At 47.9% G+C, this 19242-nt stretch overlaps 1 protein-coding gene across 8 annotated transcripts in view; it reads right to left on the bottom strand.

The window, feature by feature from the left end:
• Positions 1-19242, bottom strand: part of Pknox2 (PBX/knotted 1 homeobox 2) — a 251324-nt gene that overhangs the window by 54549 nt on the left and 177533 nt on the right. For all 8 annotated transcript variants that reach the window (XM_004874488.3, XM_087204553.1, XM_087204724.1 and 5 more), the window contains one exon: positions 9259-9398. In XM_004874488.3, the coding sequence (XP_004874545.1) occupies positions 9259-9398 (140 nt within the window). The remainder of the gene's footprint in view (positions 1-9258; positions 9399-19242) is intronic.

The following is a 19242-nucleotide window of genomic DNA, read 5'->3' as shown; positions in this document are numbered from 1 at the left end:
CATCACTGGAAATGTTTGAGATTCTCTCCTGACTTCACACACAGTATAGTGTGGGAAGCAGTTGGGGGGGGGTAAACACAGATTCTGGAGACAGACAGCTGTGTGACTTGGGCAGGCTGCTGAATGTCCCAGTTTCCTATTTTATACAACAGGGATAACACCTCCCGTGCAGGTTCTTGTGAGGATTAATGAAGGAACGTGGAACGGGCCTGGCACTCAGAAAGCTGTTGATTAATGCTTGTCTCAGTCCCCTAGACTGGTGTGTGGGCACCTTTTTTATTCAGAGCAACAATGACACCATCCATTCCAATAAATTTATCTTCCCATGTCCACTGACTCATTTGACCAGAAAATGAGCCCATGTACCAATTCAAATAGAAGCCTAGAAATATGGGAGGGGTGAGAATCTTACTATTTTTCAGAACTCAAACTTCATTTTCTTTTGACCAAAAAAAGTACTGTCAGTAAGGATTTATTTTTATTTCCCTATGATACTTGTTACATTCTAGTAGTCACAGTTTTTTGTGCACACATCTGTCTTCCTCCCTACCTGCAGTCAGGGACCTCAATTCACCCTTCTGAACTCCTAAGGGCTACACAGAGTAGAGGGTCAGTAAAATTTGATGGATCAGTGAATGGGAATGAATGAATGAATGAATGTATAAAGCAAGCAACGACTATGGGAATGTGGGACTGAGATAGGATCCTCAAGCTCTTTCAGGCTGACAATCTATCCATACTGGGGACCCAGAGCAGATTGGCCATCTGGCCGCTTCTAGCCACAGTTGCTACAAAAGGACCTGCCTCATTTGGGGCTGAGCTGGAGTATGTGTGTAGGGAGGGGGTGGCAGGGCCTTAAAGGGAAGGGAGAGAGTGTAAAGGAAGGTGCTTGCCCAGGCCAGCCCACTGCTTCTCCTCCCCTCAGAGGCACCAGATGGAGAGAAGGGAGTGGTGGTGGGGGGAACAAGCCAGCAGCCCTGGTTGGATGTATTTTTACTTCAGGTGTGACGTTAAAACCATGCGTGTGTATTTTTAGTCCAGCCCAGTGGGCGGTATGTTCGCCTGGGTTGCCTTGGAGAGGACTTCTTCTTGTTGCTAAATTGGAACTGCATCTGTTAGGGTTCCTGGGCTCCAACTCAGCTCTCCTCCCCAAGGTGGGTGGACAGGTCCATTCCTGGCAAGTGCGAGACCCAGGCAGGTCACAGTCTGCTTTGCACCCCTCCCCTTCATTCACATGCATGCACACATATATACCTCCTGACACACTGAAAAAAGCCAACATGAAATTTCGACAAAGTGACTGTCCAGGATGGTCTATGGGCAACAAAGAACCTAACCCAAGACCTGGTATTGATCTCATGTCCATCCTCTTCATGATAAGGCGAGGTGACAAACGAAGAAAGGAAGTATCATTTCCTGAAGTTAGATGGCTAAATGAGAGGTAATCAGAGCTCCAACTCGAGTCACCAGAAATTCATTTAGTCCAAAAAGGGAATATCTTTCAGGGGGAGGGCTGATGTGGAGAGGGGAGCTCTTTCCCCTTTGCCTTGGTCACTAGCAGGGACTAAGCACACACCCACACATGCTTGGTGTCATTGTTAAGTTGCAAAGAGCTCTAATATGTGTTTATTGCATTTAAATATCCCAATATCCTTATTATGCCCATTTTACTGATTAGCTAACTGACATGCTGTGTCAAATTATTTCATCAAGCTAAAAGGTGACTGAGTTGAGATTTAAGTCTGGAGATACACACCTCAAATCTTATACTCATCCCTCTCTCCCATGTGCTACTTTGGACTCATTATTGGAATCACTCTACCCCCTTGTCTTTTTCTCCACTATCCTGGAGTCATATGCATCTTGAGGTTGAAGAACTGAGCAGCCAGGTTTATCCCTTGAGTGTCAAGATTGTTGTCAAGACAAGAAAATTTCTGCCTTATTCAATGATTGCTTTAGTGCTTTAACAGATCTTTCCTTTTCTCATTTGATCCCTACTCTGTGTGTGTGGGAAAGCTCATCTAAAGAGGTTCAGTGATTTGCCTAATGGTAGCGTCAGAACTCAGGCTGAGCCTTAGTTTATGTTCTTTCTACTTGACCATGAAATGGACCAGTGTCTGTGAAGAGCAGAGAGCAGCCTTATGGTTAAAAGAAGGGCATGCTGGCTTAGACATGAAGCTGTTGGCCCAGGGCCCTCAAAGCCCCATCTTGGTGTCCTCCTACTCTGTGGTCTCACCCCATATGTACTAGCACAAGCCACAATAGCTGACAGACTTCCCTTTTGTAAGCAGGCAATCCATTGTAGTACTTATCACAGAAACTACTTTATAGATGAAGCTGCCATTCATGGAGAGCCTGCCATGTGCCAAGCACTGCCAACTGTCAGCACTAGTTATCTCATCTAATCCTGATATAACCTCATGAGGATAAGTGTCACTGGGCTTCTGGACTCCTGGATCTCTTATCAGTGAGCCTCATCTTGGCAGGGTCCCTGGACTGCTGGGCTCTACCTAGGCCAGGGTCATGTTCTGTGGAAGCCCCTGAACACACCTGCTCCAGAGGGAGGCAGCCACAGCTGCTGGGCGTGCCAGGAGTGTGCCCAGTGGCTGGGCTTGGGGTGGGGGATTCAGATGCAGGCAGCAAGGGCAGGGAACCAGCTTTCCTTGGTACCACAGGAAATCTGAGCACAGTTTCACTTCCCAGACTATGGTTCCAACAGGCTCACACCACCACCACTGACTAAAACCAACAGCTGAGATGTCACCTCTGGTCCCAGTGAATCCAACTACTCCATTAAGGCAGTGTCTGTGACAGCCCTGTTAAGAACATTTGGCCATGGTGCCCGGAGCTCCAGAGACCCTGGCCTGCATCATCTGGGCCTGAATTCTCCACTGGGAATGGCTACACTTCTCTCACACCATCCTCAGGCCACCACACCCAGCACATTCCAGGAATGACTAAATGCAGCATCAGCAAAGGCAGAGGGTGAAGCCCCAGGGTCACCTTGATGGAGCCAAAACACTCTGTGGTCATAGGGTGAACGAGTTCCCTCAAAGACACTTCATTAGGAAGCACCAGTTCCCATGGTCCCGAGCAGGCAGCTGCTAAAGAGAATGGTCACAATGGTTCCCCTCCAGCCCTGAGCCTAGGGGGTTTCCTCCCCAGCATGTACCCCCAGCCTCAGGAAAGGTAGTGAAACTGTCATTCTCTTGAGATTCACTTCTCCTGGGAAAAGCAGTGCTACTCTCCCACACTACATTGTGGGCAGAGGCCTTGGAGTCACACCACAAATACTTTTTGAGCCCTTGCGTGTCGATTTTACATTACTTTCTATGTCTATCTTCCCCCATTCCCCATAATCCCTGTCCCAGCTTAACACAATGCTTTACACATGATAGTCTCGGTAGATGCTCAACTGAACTGCAGCATAAAGACCACTAGACTGGGACCTCCTTCCCATCGTCATCACCTCTGTCACTTCCTCCTAATCTCACCAAGCTCTGCTGGCTTCAGTCTTCCCAAATATCACATGGCAGCTGACACCTACAGGGTGCTTACCACCTGCCAGTTTTCTCACCAAAAATTTACCCGCATTACCTCAATTATTCCTCATGGACAGTCTTGATGAAGAGACAGTATTATTTTTAGTATTTTTTATAGATGAGGAAACTGAGACACAGAAAGGTTTGGTGGACCCTGAGTATAAACCAGGCACTCTATGCCCAAAGGCTGTTTTCCTAACTCTGAACCCACCTCCAGGAATGCACCAGACTGTCATATCCTGAGCAGATGACATGTGCTGGGCCCTCTGCTTAGACCACCTAATGCACATTGCTCTGTGTGCCAATAGTAACCCATATGATGTAATTCTATTATGGCTATTATTCTTTTCTTTTTGACAGTTCAGTAAACAGGCTCTAAGAGATTAACTTACTCAAGGTGACAAAGCTATCTATCACCAAGTTTATTTTTAGCACATTATTCTATCTCCCACTGCCCCACATGGCCACTTGGCTGCATTCACACCTCCAGCTAAAGTACTTTCCAGATCAAGCCTGAGGCTTTGGTGACCTTTAGGAGGGTCTCCCAGGAGTGATGTGAACACTTGCCCACTGCCCTATCCTGCCCCTTCTCCAAACAGGTGTGGACTGGAGAGGAACTCAGTCTGGATTGCACAGGATCAAGTGCAGTACAAACAGGGCTATAGAGATGTATATTGCTTTATTGACTAGAGCTGGATCTGAGCAGAGCTCTCGAGGGTAGGGCACACCTGGGTAGAAGCTCTGTGCACACAGTTTATTGGGAGAGGAGACTAGTATGAAGACCTAGGCTTGTGGTAAGGAAATGCCAAGATTCTGAGAGCCGAGAAGCTAAGCAGGAGGCAGAAGGAAAGTTTAAAGCAGGGTTTCTGGAGCTGCCAGAAAGGAGTTCCCAAGCCAGGAAATGCTGAGAAACAACTTGGGCAAGGTGGGGACATTGGAGTGAAGGTGGAGCTTTGCTCAAGCAGATGGAAAGAGACAGTCTTTGGAGGAGAAAATTCACTGCCCCCAGGTTCAGGTGGAAAATGCTAGCTACAGACACTTATAAAACACTTATGTGAGGCTAGACACTGTTACAATATTAACTCATTCAAAGAGAAGATTCCAAACTAAGAATCCAGAATTAGACCAGACAGTGAGACTAAGAATGTAGACCATGGCCCAGGGTGGCAGTAATGTCGCCCCAAAGAATCAGCATACAGGATGCGTTCACCTGTTTAGAAATAAAGACTGCTCCCGTGACTTGGCTCCTTGTCTGGGTTTGTACTTTGAGGCTGGCGAGAGTTGGCTGTGCATATTTCTATCCACCAGGGTTCAGGAGTACATGTTGGGGGTTTGGGGTGGGCCACGGTCGGAGCATTTACACCATGGAAGTTGGGAATTGCTACAAATCAGAGCCCCCTCCCCCCATCCCCAACTCCCTAGAGCCATTTGCTATCACATCAGTCCAGAACCACAGAATTTTTATGGGTGTTGCCTAACCTTCAGAATAAGATAAGTCAGGTGTAAGGTACTGGAAACAAAGCAATAAGCAAGACAGACATGGGCCCTGTCATGGAGTTAACAGTTTAGTGATGGTGGTGGTGGTGGGGCAGAAATACTGTTAACAACAGAATTAATTAATGTGTGAGTACTGCCATAAAGGAGAAATACTGGGTACAGAAGCTATCTCACCCTCTCCCCTGATCTTGCAGCTCAGTTCTCCAGCTTTTTTTGTTTTGTTTTGTTTTGTTTTGTTTTGTTTTGTTTTGGTACCGGCGACCGAACTCTGGTCCTTGCGCTTGCGCAGCAGGCAGCGAAACCACTGAGCTAAATCCCGGCCCCTCTCCAGTTTTTTTAATGGAGAAGCAAAGTGCAACTGCCCTGGTTATTTTTTCACTGCTCACGCCTCCAGCCCAGTATTTCCTTATCAATAAAGGTAACTCCTTCAGCACTGCCAGGTGGGCCACTTCCCGGGCTCTGGAGAGGTTTTCGCCATAGGGGAGACAGCCAATACCTTAGCAAAGAGTCACACAAAGCCGCCCTCCTCCCCCACTCGCACCTGGCCAGCCTATCTCCCTGCCACTCTTCTGCTCCCCAGGACATCGTGGTTTCCATGGGAACCCACTCACTTCAAAGGGGAACGAAGGAGACTTGGAGGAGAGGAGGGAGAGTGGAAAGCTGGATTAACCTCACCCTCTTGGCCCTGTCTCTGCAGCCAGCAACCTAATCTCCAGGTCTCAGATGGTACCTGACACCTGACCACCTTCGGACATCTGAGGCAGGTGGGGTGTTGTGGTCCACTGAAGTTTGAACTTCTTTGGGAGAAAATATCAGGGTTGAGTGGGGGTTGGGGAAGGAGAGAACCCAGTGGGTCCAAACCTAAGACCCACCCCCACCCCAGATGCCTCCCCTCCCCAGACCCCCTCTCATCCTTGCTCCTGGGCCACAAACACAATTAGCCAGGATGTGCATCCAATCATGGAATCTGCTCGGATTAGACCGCAATCATTAATCTGAGCGGGAGCTCCTGGTTGCCTTTGCTGATTAGCCCAGATGATGCTCTGGTATGATCCAATTAAAAACAGGCTCTGCCCCCACCCCTACCCCAGCTTCCACATCAGAAGGGACCCAATACATTTCATTAACACCCTCATACACAAATGAAACCTCAGGCACAGGCGAGCTCCCTCCCCTTTGTCACACTGGCCCTTTGCCTCTCAGCAGGGACAGGGAGGTGCCTGCCCTACCTTCCTTCCTCTGTGGCTCTGGGAAGGGCCCTGTGATGGGGGCTTCCAAAGTCAGTGCTGAGACACTAATCTGAATGGAAAGGGTCTTGTTACATTTATTGACATGAAATGCAGACTCCCTGATGTGCTTTGGAGCAACCAGGCTGCCCCCGGCAGGCAAATCTAATTAAAATTACCCGACCCTACAGGAGGCCAGTCATCCCAGCAGTGGCTAGAGAGAGGGCAGCTGGTACTAATGGGAGAGGTGTGGCTGTGGGAGACTACCCTGGGGCCTGGGCCAGGAGGAAACAGGACAGAAGGGTTGAGGAGCCCGCCATGGTGTACATAACAGCTCCAGCCAATTCGTGAGCCATGAGCCATGCCAGGCAGGCGTATTTGCCTGTGAGTCCTTCTATAGGATCAGATGGCTGAACAGACTTTGAGCAAGTGCTAAGGGCTATGGTGTGGTCAGCCCCTTGGGAGAAGGGAAGCTCAGGAGTCAAAGTGAGCAGGAAGAAGTGTTGGTTGAAGGAAGGTCTGAGCCATTCTTCAAGTGACATTATGGTGGACAGCTCCCATGGGGTGGTGACCCACCTCTTCCGCAGGCTGCCTGGGTAGAGTATGAGCCTGGGATCTTGGGGAGGATTTTGAAGTCCATGGATCTCACTGGCAGGACCAAGAAAGCCCATATGCTTTGTGCCAGATGCAGTGCCAGGTGCTTACATGGGCTGTTTGGATAATGCTTATCAAATCTGCTGCTTTAGTTCTATCATGAAATTACAGCTCAGAGAGACTAGTGTTCAGTGGAAGCAGGACCCAAGACTAGGTTTCTAGGAACTTTCAGATGGTCTCTATAGAGCAGTGATGGCAAACCTTTCAGAGCTTTCAATGATACAGCCCACTGTGGCATGCATACAATAGATTCACCATCAATGCTACAGAGTGTGCTATAGTCTATGCTTGCTACTGGTCCCCATTCCCAGGAGTCTGAGAGGATCCCCAGGATCAGTGTAGTACACATACAAATCACCTGATATCTTGTGAAAATGTAGATCATGAACCCTGAAGTCTGGGGGGTCCTGAGATTCTATATTTATAATCAGCTCCCACATGCTGCTGGTCCAATCTAAAGAGAATCATGAGCATATACAGGAGTCATCAGCCGTTGGGCAGTTTTCAGAGGCTCCTTTGCTCCCCTCTTTCTCCCTAGGCCTCTCACAAAAGCAAAAGCCCAGCATACATTGCCCAGGGTGATTTACAGCTGGCTGCTCAGCCTCATTCCCCACCCATGCCACCCCTAGCTGCTCTGACCATTGGCCTTTCCTGGACACAGATTCTCCTCTGCTCATTTTTCCACCTGGTATCTGTTAGCCTGTAAGGTCAAACTCAAATACTGCCTCCTCCATGAAGTCTCCCCTTTTAGTCTGACTACACAGCATTGTTTTCTTATTTGCATATCAATTGGTTCCTGGAGACAAAGGGAAGTGTCTATGATTTCCTTCCTAACTCACCATCTTTCCCTGAAGCCAAGCACAGTGCCTGCAATATTAATAGTAAGAATTCAATAGAAGCATGGGAAGGAGGGAAAGGAGGGCGGACAGGAGGACATGTCCTACACCGGAAGAGGCTGGTTTGCCCTTCCTGAAAGTATCCCTGACAGATACTGTGACCAGAGCAAGAATTTTTTGGGGTCCAAGGCAGAGCTTGTATTTGGAAGTAGCTGGCTCTTGGCCCTTGCATTCACAGGGTGGGGACCAGGCTCTGTGTCTTATCCTTCTGGGAAGTGCCAGGGTCCCTGGATCAAGCCACTGCTCTGGATTTCCCAACTGTTGGCATTAGAGGTATTCAGCTAAAAATAATTGCAATGATAATGATAATAACAGCAATAATTATGAAAATTACAGTAAAAAACATTGTCACTGAGGGTGAGGTTAACCTTCAACCAGGGATCCATGTTCCTACTCATTTGTCTTGGGTGTATCATTCCATATGTTACTGGCCTTAGCTACAATCTATACTCAGCTATGGTGAGCTGCGCTTGCTGATGCTGCCTGGAAACCTATGAACTCACATTAGTGAAGGTGAACAAGGGTCCAGCCTCAATACTGAGTGCTGATTTAAGCATCTTTTCTGCTAAGTGTGTGCCCCCCATAAATAGATGATGACTACAGTTCCTGCTGAAGTCTTATTCAGGCCTGTTGTCAGATGACCACATCTTCTCCAACCACATATATAGGAACCAAAGTTCATCAAGGCTGACAGGCATTTCCCTGAGCTTCACATACCTCTCTGCAATATCCAGAACCCAGCTCTGGGTGCACAGGACAGATGCAGAACAAGAGGAACACACTACCATCTTGGGGGAGAGTATGGGGCCTTACACAGCCACACACAACTCCTATTGCTAAAGCACAGACTACTATGACTCAAAGTGTGGGCCAACGACCACCTCATCCGATTCACCTGGATGCTTTTTAAAAACTTCATACCCCTCTTGTAGCCTGACCTACTGAATTAGCATCTCTGGCCATGGAGGCTGGGACTATGAGTTTTAATGAGCTCCCCCTGTGATTTGCATGCACAAGAGGTTTGTGTACTAACAAGTGCTGGATAGGGTGATCAGATGTCTGATTTTCTGGTGGGTTTGTTGGAGTGAAGGCAGCAGTGGGAGGCAGGACAAGGATAGGATCCCAAAGCAGCTGCCTTTGGCTGAGCTGAGGGTTCTAATCCTCGTTAGGGCTTATCTCCCTACCTGAGATGGGAGGGGATTCTCATGGGAGATACTGCTCAGGCCTTCGTACACCTCACTAGTCACTTCCAAGAAGCTCAAGTCAGCGCACAGTAGGCAGCTAGGGGGTTTCTGGGTTGACTTGAGAGAGGGGGGCTAAGGAGAGCAGCTGTTGACCACTTTGCTGACACACCCACCCATTCTGCCTTGTACATCTCTCATGGCTGACCTGGGCATGAGACTCCCTGGGGCTTTTGAACAACAGGGACAGAGGGTCTCCTACCTGTACACAGCTCTCTTGTCAGCTTCCAGCTGGGCCTGGGGGTCAATGGGGGCACTGGGCACAGGTGTGCTGGCGGTAGCTGATGGTGCAGAGATGTGGACAGCCTGGGCCTTGGAGGGTGGCTGGGAAGTCGCCGTCATCTGCAGAGAGAAGAAAGGGGAGATGGCAGCTTAGCTCTGCAGGCTCCCAAGCTAGAGGGTGAGAGCTGCGGTGTGCCTGGAAAAGAGGATGTGAGCAAGAGATTTGTGAGTATACAACTAGCATCCATTTGTCGGTGGGCTATAATGGAAAGAAAAGCAAGCCTTTCTTCAAAGAATGTTTTAGAAAACAATTTAGAGCCACCCTATACCAGGTGATGTCCAGAACACTTCCAGAGATGATTCCTAATGTAGTGACCCTACCCCAGAAGTAGAAAAAATAAAATGAACCATTTAAGGTATGCCTACAAGTCTTCTGGATGTTAATAAGTTTGATTTGATGACTCTGGAGAGCAGGAACAAAAGTAACCGAGTCGGTTCTCATTTGGGTAGATGTTTATTTATTCCTTTATGCAAGCCACAAGCTAACACATCTAATGGTTTTAATTGACGACTGAATGGCTCTCCAAATTTGGTTCACCTGGCCATTTGAAGATACGATTTTAATGGACAATGGGCAGATTTCTCTTCTTGGCCAGAACAAATATTTAGAGAAGTGGTTTTCATACTATATTATAGGTTTTTGAAGGTGTCCCAAGGCTTTCAATTTTGTATCAACCAGAGCAACTTTTTAATATTATATATTGGACTTACTGTCTAAGGTTTAGTTTAAAGAAATGGTTCAGTAGGTTTAAAACTTTTGAACACCATCATTATGGAATTTAATGCTTTTACATTTCCTCCAGTCACATAGATCTCTAGAATGGTAAATGGTGACATTTCTTGACTGTTCTGTTACATCAACCTGTCCCTAGCACCATAATAGCTCTTATCACACTGTGTTGTTGGCCTAAATGTAGTTGTCTGTATCCTGCTCCAAGGCCTTGTTCACTCCTTTATCCTCACCACCCAGCTGTGCATGCTTAATAAAAATGATTGATGCTTAATAAATATATTTGTGTAGAAAACGAGTGAATAAATAAATGAAAGAATATGCCTTGAAGGAATCAGATATTTTACAGCTGAGATGTTCATTATAGGATCTAGGTCCCTGCTTTCTGGATTTAAAAAAATTGTATTTCTGTGAGTACAAGCGCATCATTGCTGGTGTGTATATCCCCAAGATATGCTGGAGTGCATGTCTTGTTCTCATTTATGTCTGCTCAGATGCCTTTCCTTTGGAGTAAAATCTAGCCCCTCTGCCTCTAGCTTTATTCTTCTGCAGTGCCCTCACCACAACCACATATGTCCATTTGCCTATTTATTTTTTTCCCACTCCTAACTAAAACTTAAGCTCAAGGTGGTCTTATAACAGTTATATTCCTAGGGATCAGGATAATCTGGCACTAGTTGGTGTTAGATAAATATTTTTTCAATCAATGAATCAATGAATTAATGAATGATGGCAGATGAATGAAGTTGAGAGCAAAAAAGAAATGTTTGGGTTTACTATAGCATATCACTTTTGTTAGGATTCTCCCTTGTCACTGAGCTGGGGAGTGCTCCTAAATCCACTAAGAGGCATGGCAGAATGTCATGGTGCCTTGAACCCACCAGACTGTTGCCTGAATCCTACTGTTTCCTTTTTTTTTTGCCTTTAATCTTGGGTGAATCCCTTAATTTCCTAAACTCCTATTTTTTTAAAATCAGGAAGTAAATTGGGGGCCTTTCAGGATTCGTGAGCATAAAAAAGGTGCTATAAGAAAGAAGAGTAGAACATGCCTATAATCCCAGCACTCAGGAGGCTGAGGCAGGGGGTTGCAAGTTTGAACACATCCTGGGCTACACAGGGGGACTCTGCATCAAAAAAACCAAAATAGAGAAAGAAGGTGGATTCAGAAAACTCAAATTTTGGCCCTCTTCACCCTGATCTGCCCAGACTGATTCGTTCATTCATTTACTCATGGATGCAAAGGGCCTGTTCTTCAGAATCTTTGGAAGGCCTGCTCTATACCAAGCACTCCATGAGGCAACGTGATCACAAAGGTGAGCACCTGCTCTTGTGGAGCTCAGTTTGTGGCTTTGTCATGATTCTTCCCTGACAGATCAGGAAAATATGGTGCAATCGACCTCGGAAAGGTTATCTCCCATGATATCCTTGTGGAAAACACAGAGAAATGTGGCCCACTGGGCATTGTGTGGATTAGCAAACTATACCAGAGGGATGACAGTTAGAGGATAGATGTTAGCTTTGGGGAGGTTTCTAGGCAAGAGCCTCGTGCTTCATCCCTCGTCCTCTTCAACATTTTTTACCAGTGACTTAGAGGATAGCTAAAGAAACGTTCAGCAAATTTATGGATGACATGCAACTGGAATCCAAAAGATCTTTACAGATTTTGGCAGTATGATAAACCTAATAAGATTAATTTTCATCTTATAAGTTAAAATTGAACACTTCTAACATTGGGCCAAAAAAAAAAATCAATAATGTTAAGTGAAGAACAAGGGAGACATGGCTTAGCAGCAATATTTTAGTTGACAGCTAGCTCAATATATCCAAAGTGTAGATATCTGTCCAAACAGAACACAACTGAGAGAGAGAGAGGGAACATGAACTAATGCTGTCTGAGGGTAAATTAAACAGAAGCATGGCTCATAGGATGGGGAAACTTCTGGTCTTGTCCTACTCTGATTAAACAAGTGTATGAAGGCACATTCAGAGAAGAGTTGACCAGGATGGTGAAGGGATTCTGTAGCACACCATATAAAGAATATTTGAAGGAGCCTAGAACATATAAGCAAGATTTGAGAAGCAGGGAGAAATAGGGAGATGTGAAAGCCCCTTTTGAATATCCAAATGAGGGGATTAGATTGTATCAGTTCTGTTCTGTGTGCCCCAAAGGGCCAAACTCCAAGCAATGCACTAAAGTGATAACAAGAGGACAACCTAAACAACACCTTTCCAAGCCCCAGACTCTCCTTGACTAGAATGTGCTGTTCCCAGGAGAGGATGGCAACGTTAGCTGGGTGGCCAAGTTAGGTAACATCTGAAGTTCTCTCCAATACTGACAGGCTGGGACTCAAAGAGAGTGCTTAACAATCACCAACCATAGCACCAGCTTGGCAGGAAGCTCGCATTAGATGACCTATGTAAAAGGGCTTTGGAAACTCTACAGTGCTTCTCATATGGTGGGGTGGTTGTTATTATGAAACATCAGATTTCCAGAATGTGCTGCTGCCATAAAGCAAGGCACAGCTGTGTCCCCACAGCTAATTTGAGGGTGAAATGTCAGAGACTGGTATGCTCTGCTATGCCCACTAGATGCATTTTCTCCCATCCTTGCAGGAATTGGCAGGGGCTTCCAGTAAGATGAGTCTCTAAAATAAAGAGGGAGATAGAGTTGCTCCTTTGTCTCTCACCTGGCCCCTCCTAGGGAGGACCTTGGGGACAGGTAGGAGAAGGCCCTGCTGGGCTGACGAGGAATGCAAGGGAATAAAAATGTAAATCAAAGTGGTCACTTGCATGCATGCCAAGGGGCCCCAGCTAGAGGCTGTTACTTGGGGGAAGCAGGAAGAAGAGAGCAGAGCTGGACTGAGGGGGATGATGACTCAGATGTAGCTCATGGGGGCCAATTCAGCAAACTCTGCATTTCTTCCAGATTTGAGGATGAATGTTTATCTCCAAATAGATTTCTTTTTCTAGCCAGAGACCTCCGTTTCCCAAGAACTGGAGCTGAAAGGACCTGCAGCTGTCCATGGTGTGTGTGTGGGGGTGCTGCTGCAGGGGGATGGAGGTAACTTGAGGTAAGTTTTGGGGGCAGCACAGCCTTTAGAACAGGGCTGGAACAGGGCAGGACATGCACATTCAGCAGTGTGCTGGAGCTGCCTTGTCATGGCCTGTGAAAGCCAGTTGTTAAAATGTTCAGGAATTTTGTAAGCTGGTTTACATCATATGAACATCTTCAATTGACCATGGTTGAAGCAAGAAAATTTGCAAATGGTACATAACAGAACCTCCCTCTGCTCTCTCCACCCCTCCCCCAGAAAGCCAACTAACTATTTATTAGCACATCACTATTTCAGGGGTTCTCCCCAAGTCACTTCCTTCCAGTCTCCTTGGTGTGTCACAAGAAGAAACTAGCCTCACACAGTCCATGGGCCACTGGGTACATTTACAGCTGGTCCAGAACTGGCCGTTCTGGACTTAGCTTTTCCTCTAAGGAGATCTCAGAGTACTCTGAGGGCCCTGCTTTGGTGGCTTACTGGGGACAGGCTTGGGGTATGCAATTCACGCAGGATTGTCTCTTTTCAGGCAAGGGAAGCTAAGATGCAGGGGGAATCTGCAGAGCTGAGCAATGTCTTGAGAGCCAGCTGGGGAGTCAGAAAAGCCCCACAGAGTGGAAGGAGCTGGGGATCAGGCCCAGGGTTTGATGCTCCTTTGCCAATGTTTAGCTACATGTTTTGGGGCAAGTTATTTGACCCCTTTAGTTTCCTAATCTTTAGAATGCAGGAAGTAATACCTACTCAATGGGTTGAGAGGATTAATCAAGAGAACTAGACAATGGCTTGTGAGTGGGGCACAGTGGCAGCATACCTGGGGGAGCCCTGCCCCCTGCCAGCCACAGTTCTGTGGTTTCCATCATTCCTCTTAGACACAGGTTCTTCCTGGAGCTAAGAACCTGGGACCAGTACCTCCACTGCTTTCCTTCCTTGGGCTTCTCTCTGTAATTTAGCTAGAATCAGCCCTACCTGAAGCCTGGAGCTAAATGGCCCTGCCCAGGTTCTTGGTTTGTGACATCCTGAGATGAAGTACTCTGTCCCCTCATCCTATTAGGAGTGGGACAAGTTGGGAGTTGCAGGATGTATAACAGGCACTCAACATCTGGGGGGCTGACAGCCTGTTCTCTCCAAACCAATGAGCAGAAGATATTTCCTGACAGATGTAGGAGGGGCCAGTGACTTCTGGGCCATCTTGGATCTGTGACTTTGCCTTTGGGGGCTTCATCTGGGAAAAGTAGTGAAGCTTCCCACCCCCACCCCTGCTGTGAGGATGGCTGTGCCTTCCTGGGTCCTGATGGGGGAATCCAGCACTGGCAGGTCCCTCTGCCCTGTGCTTCCATGGCCTTGTCACACAGCTGGCTTCTCCTTGTCTGTCCCCTCTGCTAGCCTAGAGCACCCGTGAGGGCAGGGATCAGGTCTTGTCCCTGTACTGTCACAGGCCCGTGTCTGATACAGAGAATATCCACGTCTGTGGGTGTGAGAGTGACAAGAGGGAGGTAGGCAAGGGCTGGGGATTTGGCTCAGTGGTTTCGCTGTCTGCTGCACAAGCGCAAGGACCTGAGTTCGATCTCCGGTACCAAAAAAACAAAACAAAACAAAGAGGGAGGTAGGCTTTCCTACCAGATGCTACCTTTTTCGCTATTTACCTTCTTGACCCTGAATGCCTTGGGCCACAGTGGAGAAGGCCATAGTCCCCTACCACACATTGATTGGAGCAATGAGTGGGTTCTCTAGACCTGGATTTGGATTTGAATTTGGCTTTCTCTCTGCCTGTGTGATCTGGGCAAGTTACACAACTTTGCTGATTCAGAGATTTTATCTACAAAATAGGAATAATTATATCTAAGGAAGGGACTGTTAGAATGAGATATGTATAGAAAAGCAGCTGGCACTGACTAGATGCTCTATGAATGTTAGGAACCCTTAACATAATCCACACAGGGGGCAACCCTGGGGGTCCTGCCCATATGAGTGTGGGAACCTGGTCTACCATAGCTCCTGGGGAAGTGGGGGCCTAGGAAAGGGGACTGAGGTGTGGTGGAGACAGACATTACCGATCACTAGTTGTCACCTTGGGCCTCAGTTTACCTATAAGGTAAAAATGGAGGTAATATATGTGCCCTGGGTGACCATTAAGACCATATGGGAGGGTCCACTACAAACAGTGGATGCTCAACAAGTTTGATTTTGATTTCTAAGTCCTTTTTTTCTTGTGCTGGAAATGGAACCCAGGGCCTTGTACATGCTAGGCAAGTGCTCTACCACCAAGCCACACCCTCAACCCCTAGAATACTTTTTTTTCTGTTATATTGGAGTTTGAACCCAGGGCCATTGTGCTGAGCTACATCTTCAGTCCTAGTTTTAAATTTTGAGACAGGATCTCACTAGGTCACTAAGTTGCTCAGGCTGAGCTTGAACTTGTGATCCTTCTGCCTCAGCCTCTCACAGGGCTGGGCATACAGGCTTATGCTACCATGCTCAGCTCTTCTAAGCACTTCTGATGGCTCCTTTCACTAGTCTTTTTTTTTTTTTTTGTACCAGGGATCGAACTTGGGTCCTTAAACTTGTGCAGCAGGCTGCAAAACCACTGAGCTAAATCCCCGGCCCTGCTAGTTTTCTTTTATGATCCAAACCCAACCCTCACTGGACCCTGCTCCACAGGCCCAGCACCCACACTACCCTTTGTCAGGTGCCTTTGTACAAGCCTGGGACACCTACATCTGCACCTCTTCCACATAGACATTCCCCTTAAGGGGACAGCCCTTCCACCTGATGGGGCAAAGTGTGAGCTGGCTGACCCTGAGGTGGGCCTGGGGCAGCAGGGGCTACAGAGGCCCAGCCAGCAGCTGGCACTCCCTCTCATGCCAGGGCACCCTGTACTGGGTCAGTTTCCAGGCAACCAAGACAGTGTAAGGGCCTGGAAGGGGATCAGGACTTGAATCCTGTGGGTAGATATGGGGTTTGGCGTGGCCAGGTGGGAGGCAGCGGTGGGCATAGCCAATGTGGGGGTGCTGCGAGCCTGAGCCTATTCATGGATCCCTAGCAGGAGGGTACACACCCTGCCCCTTATCCTGTACCCCATCAGCCCCTACTGCCTCAGGCCTCCCCAGCACACTGAGGGCTCATGTCTTCATGCCTTTGTGCCCACAGCCATCGCTGCAGGAAGTGTCCTCATTTGCCCTTCCAACCAGTTGGCACCCAGTTCTCCCAAGAGATTTTCTGGTTCTTCACACCCTCCAGACCCAGGCAGCCTTGGCCTCTGCTACATCTATAGCCTCGTCTAAACAGCTGGGACACTTGAGGGCCCTTTGTCTGTCTGCATAGTATGGTTTCTTGGCTCCTGTGCCTGGCTCCAGTGTTTGTTAAATGACTAAGTGATGGACTGTATGAGGGAATGAGTGATAAGTTAATGAGATAAGGAGGGGAGAGGCAGAAGAGGGATCCTTAAAATATCTCCAACCCCATCAGCACCAGGAGAAGGACTGGCCACAGAGCCAGGCAGCTGAGGCAGCTTGCAGGTGCTGTTGGGACAGCAGGCCTCAGGCTCCCCGAACCCCTCCACACCAGATCACAGCACCAACAGGTGCTGACAACGGGGGGGCGGGGGGGTGCGGTTACTCAGGGAACACGGTGTGGGTCTCAATTATTTAATTGCAGAAGGGTTTGTAGGCAGTTTATAAGACAAGAGTTACCAAGATTCCCTGGGCCTAGCTGTACATCCTGGGCTGTCACTGAGCCAAGTCTTCATTTCCCAGTTTTGTGCAGATCCTGGGAGCTGACCACTCCTCACTTTTATCATAATCCTGATAGATCCTGGGGGGCCCTAACAGAACCCGGTGTGTGCACGCTCTTGTGCGTGCACCGGGATGTGGGTGTTTCTTAGCTGGAAAAGCATTTGCTGTGCCTGCTGTGTTCCGAATGGGAAGTAATTACAGTTCAATGCAATCTGGGCTGCTGGAGATGGGTGGAAGATAGAGTGAAGAACCAAGCTGGGGTGTGGTGAGCAAGGCAGGCAACAGGACTCCACTCATCACAGCCACACTTTCACCAATTCAGAGAGGCAGAAGGGAAGAGTTCCTCTCATCTACCAGTGCAGAATCTAAGGCCCCAAGTGGACTATAAGCTCCACTGGGGCAAGAACTCCATTAATTCTGCACCCCTGGTACACAGTACGAAGTCTTCAAGACCCACAGGAAGCTCTATTTATTGAATGGAAAACCAAATGAAAGAAATGGTATTGAAGCCAGGCATAGTGGTGCATGCTTGTAATCTCAACACCCCGGGAGGCCGAAGCAGGAAGATCACAAGTTCAAGCCTAGCCTGGGCAACTTAGTGAGACACTGTCTCAAAATAAAAAAATAAAAAGGGCTAGGGATTCAGCTTAGTGGGAAGGCCCTGGGTTCAATCCCCAGTACCACCATCACCAATAAATAAATAAACTAACAAGAAATAGTGCTGAAATTATTTGTCTAAATTTGCATAATTCATCAGCATTGGGGCCAAGGCCAGGCCTAGAATTTCTGAAAATCTGCTGTGTTGAGTCACCCTGCTGTTTTCCAGACCACCAACTCCAAGGGCAACAGCATCTTGGGTCCTTACTTGCCCGACCCCCTCCTGCTGGGCCACCTGAGCTCCTGGAAGATGATGTGGAAGAGGAGGCACGGCTGTAAAGTGCTCCTCAGCCCCGTTGCTGACTTGGATCACCTGTTCTCCAGTTTATTTTAGGCTTTGTATCCTTGGGCCATTAACTATTTTTGTAGCTGTCACGGCACTTGTCCTTCTTGAGAAGAGAAGACAGACAATAAGATCTCTATGTTTTGGTAACTATCAGAATTAAGGTAGTGAGTTCATTAAAGGAAACCTACACTAGGCCATGAGTGTTCCTTTATAAACCTCAGTCAGACTCATGGGGCCAGCTACTGTCCCTACAGAGGGGACAGAAAGGCCTGAGGGTGGACCTGGAGGTTGTTTTCTCCTTTAAATTAAACAATGAACAATCTGGGTCTGGAGTGAGCTGGAGTCCAGGGCTCTGTCCAGTTTAAAGTCATGGGTGGCCCAAGCCGGCAGGGAGAGAGGTCACTGCACACAAAGGGAAGAAAGGCCAGCAGAAAATAAAAAAGAAAGAGAAGAGTCTGTTTTGATGAGTCAAAGCACAGGAAGGTGGGTCCCCCATATGGTCCCTGGTGTGTTGCCCCCAGGGGCAGAGGGAGCAGTCAATCACAGCTGCAGAAAAGGCTTAGGGGAACTTTCAAAGCAGCTGAATTAACTCTATTGCTGCAAAGCAAATTTTGTTTCACAGGCAGCTGAGCAGAGGGCCCTGCAAGGCAGGGGGCTCCGGACCTTAAAGAGATGAGAGGAATATAAACGGAGTGTGAAAACATCTGAACCCTCACAGCTGCATGGCCTGGATGGAGGCCATTCACAGCCAGGGGCCCCAGCCAGCCCCTCTGCCTCCAGTTAATGAAACCAGCATGGGGATCCTAATGACTGATCAAAGCCCAGCTAGCTTCCCCAGGAAGGCACCCCAGCCCTCCTGGAGTGACAGGCATGCTCAGATAGGGATGGCAAAGATGTACTTGGAAGGGCAAGAGGGACCCAGACCCAGCCTTGGCCTTCCCCTGGCAGAGTAGGTGTGACACATCACATAACCTGCACTCTCATGTGCAAATGTGACTCTCCTGGGGTTTTGGACACCATTCTCCTCACTCTGAGGGTTGCTGGAGGAAGTAGCAGTATGGGAATGGGGCTTTTTGCCAAAGAGACTCCAGAAAATGCTTGACTTCCTTCTGAAATGAACATCCCATACTGGCCCGAATCTCGAGTTCTGACCTTTCTCCCCTCTGGTCAGTAAAGAAGCTTATCCTTAGTGAACTGCCAAAGCTCTTTGGACTCCGCTGTTTCAAGTCACTCTACATAAGCAGCTATCCACTGGGTGCTCACATCCACAGGGACTGTGCCTATGAGTCAGACCAGGATCCACTAGAAGTTCTGTTTTCTCCTGTAGCCTAACTGGCTGGGGACACGAAGACAGAACTCTAAACACTGAATACATACACAATAGACCAGATAAAATGTGTGCCTTGCCTATAAACTGAGAACAAAGATATTCACAGTACCACTGGTAAGT

The sequence above is a fragment of the Heterocephalus glaber genome, unplaced genomic scaffold (genome assembly GCF_053883595.1).
Source record: "Heterocephalus glaber isolate CG9 unplaced genomic scaffold, H.glaber_assembly_v1.0 deba00000006, whole genome shotgun sequence".
NCBI classification, from domain to species: Eukaryota; Metazoa; Chordata; class Mammalia; order Rodentia; family Bathyergidae; genus Heterocephalus; species Heterocephalus glaber.
Note: the sequence above shows the minus strand (reverse complement) of the source record. Positions and strands in the feature narration are given on the sequence as shown.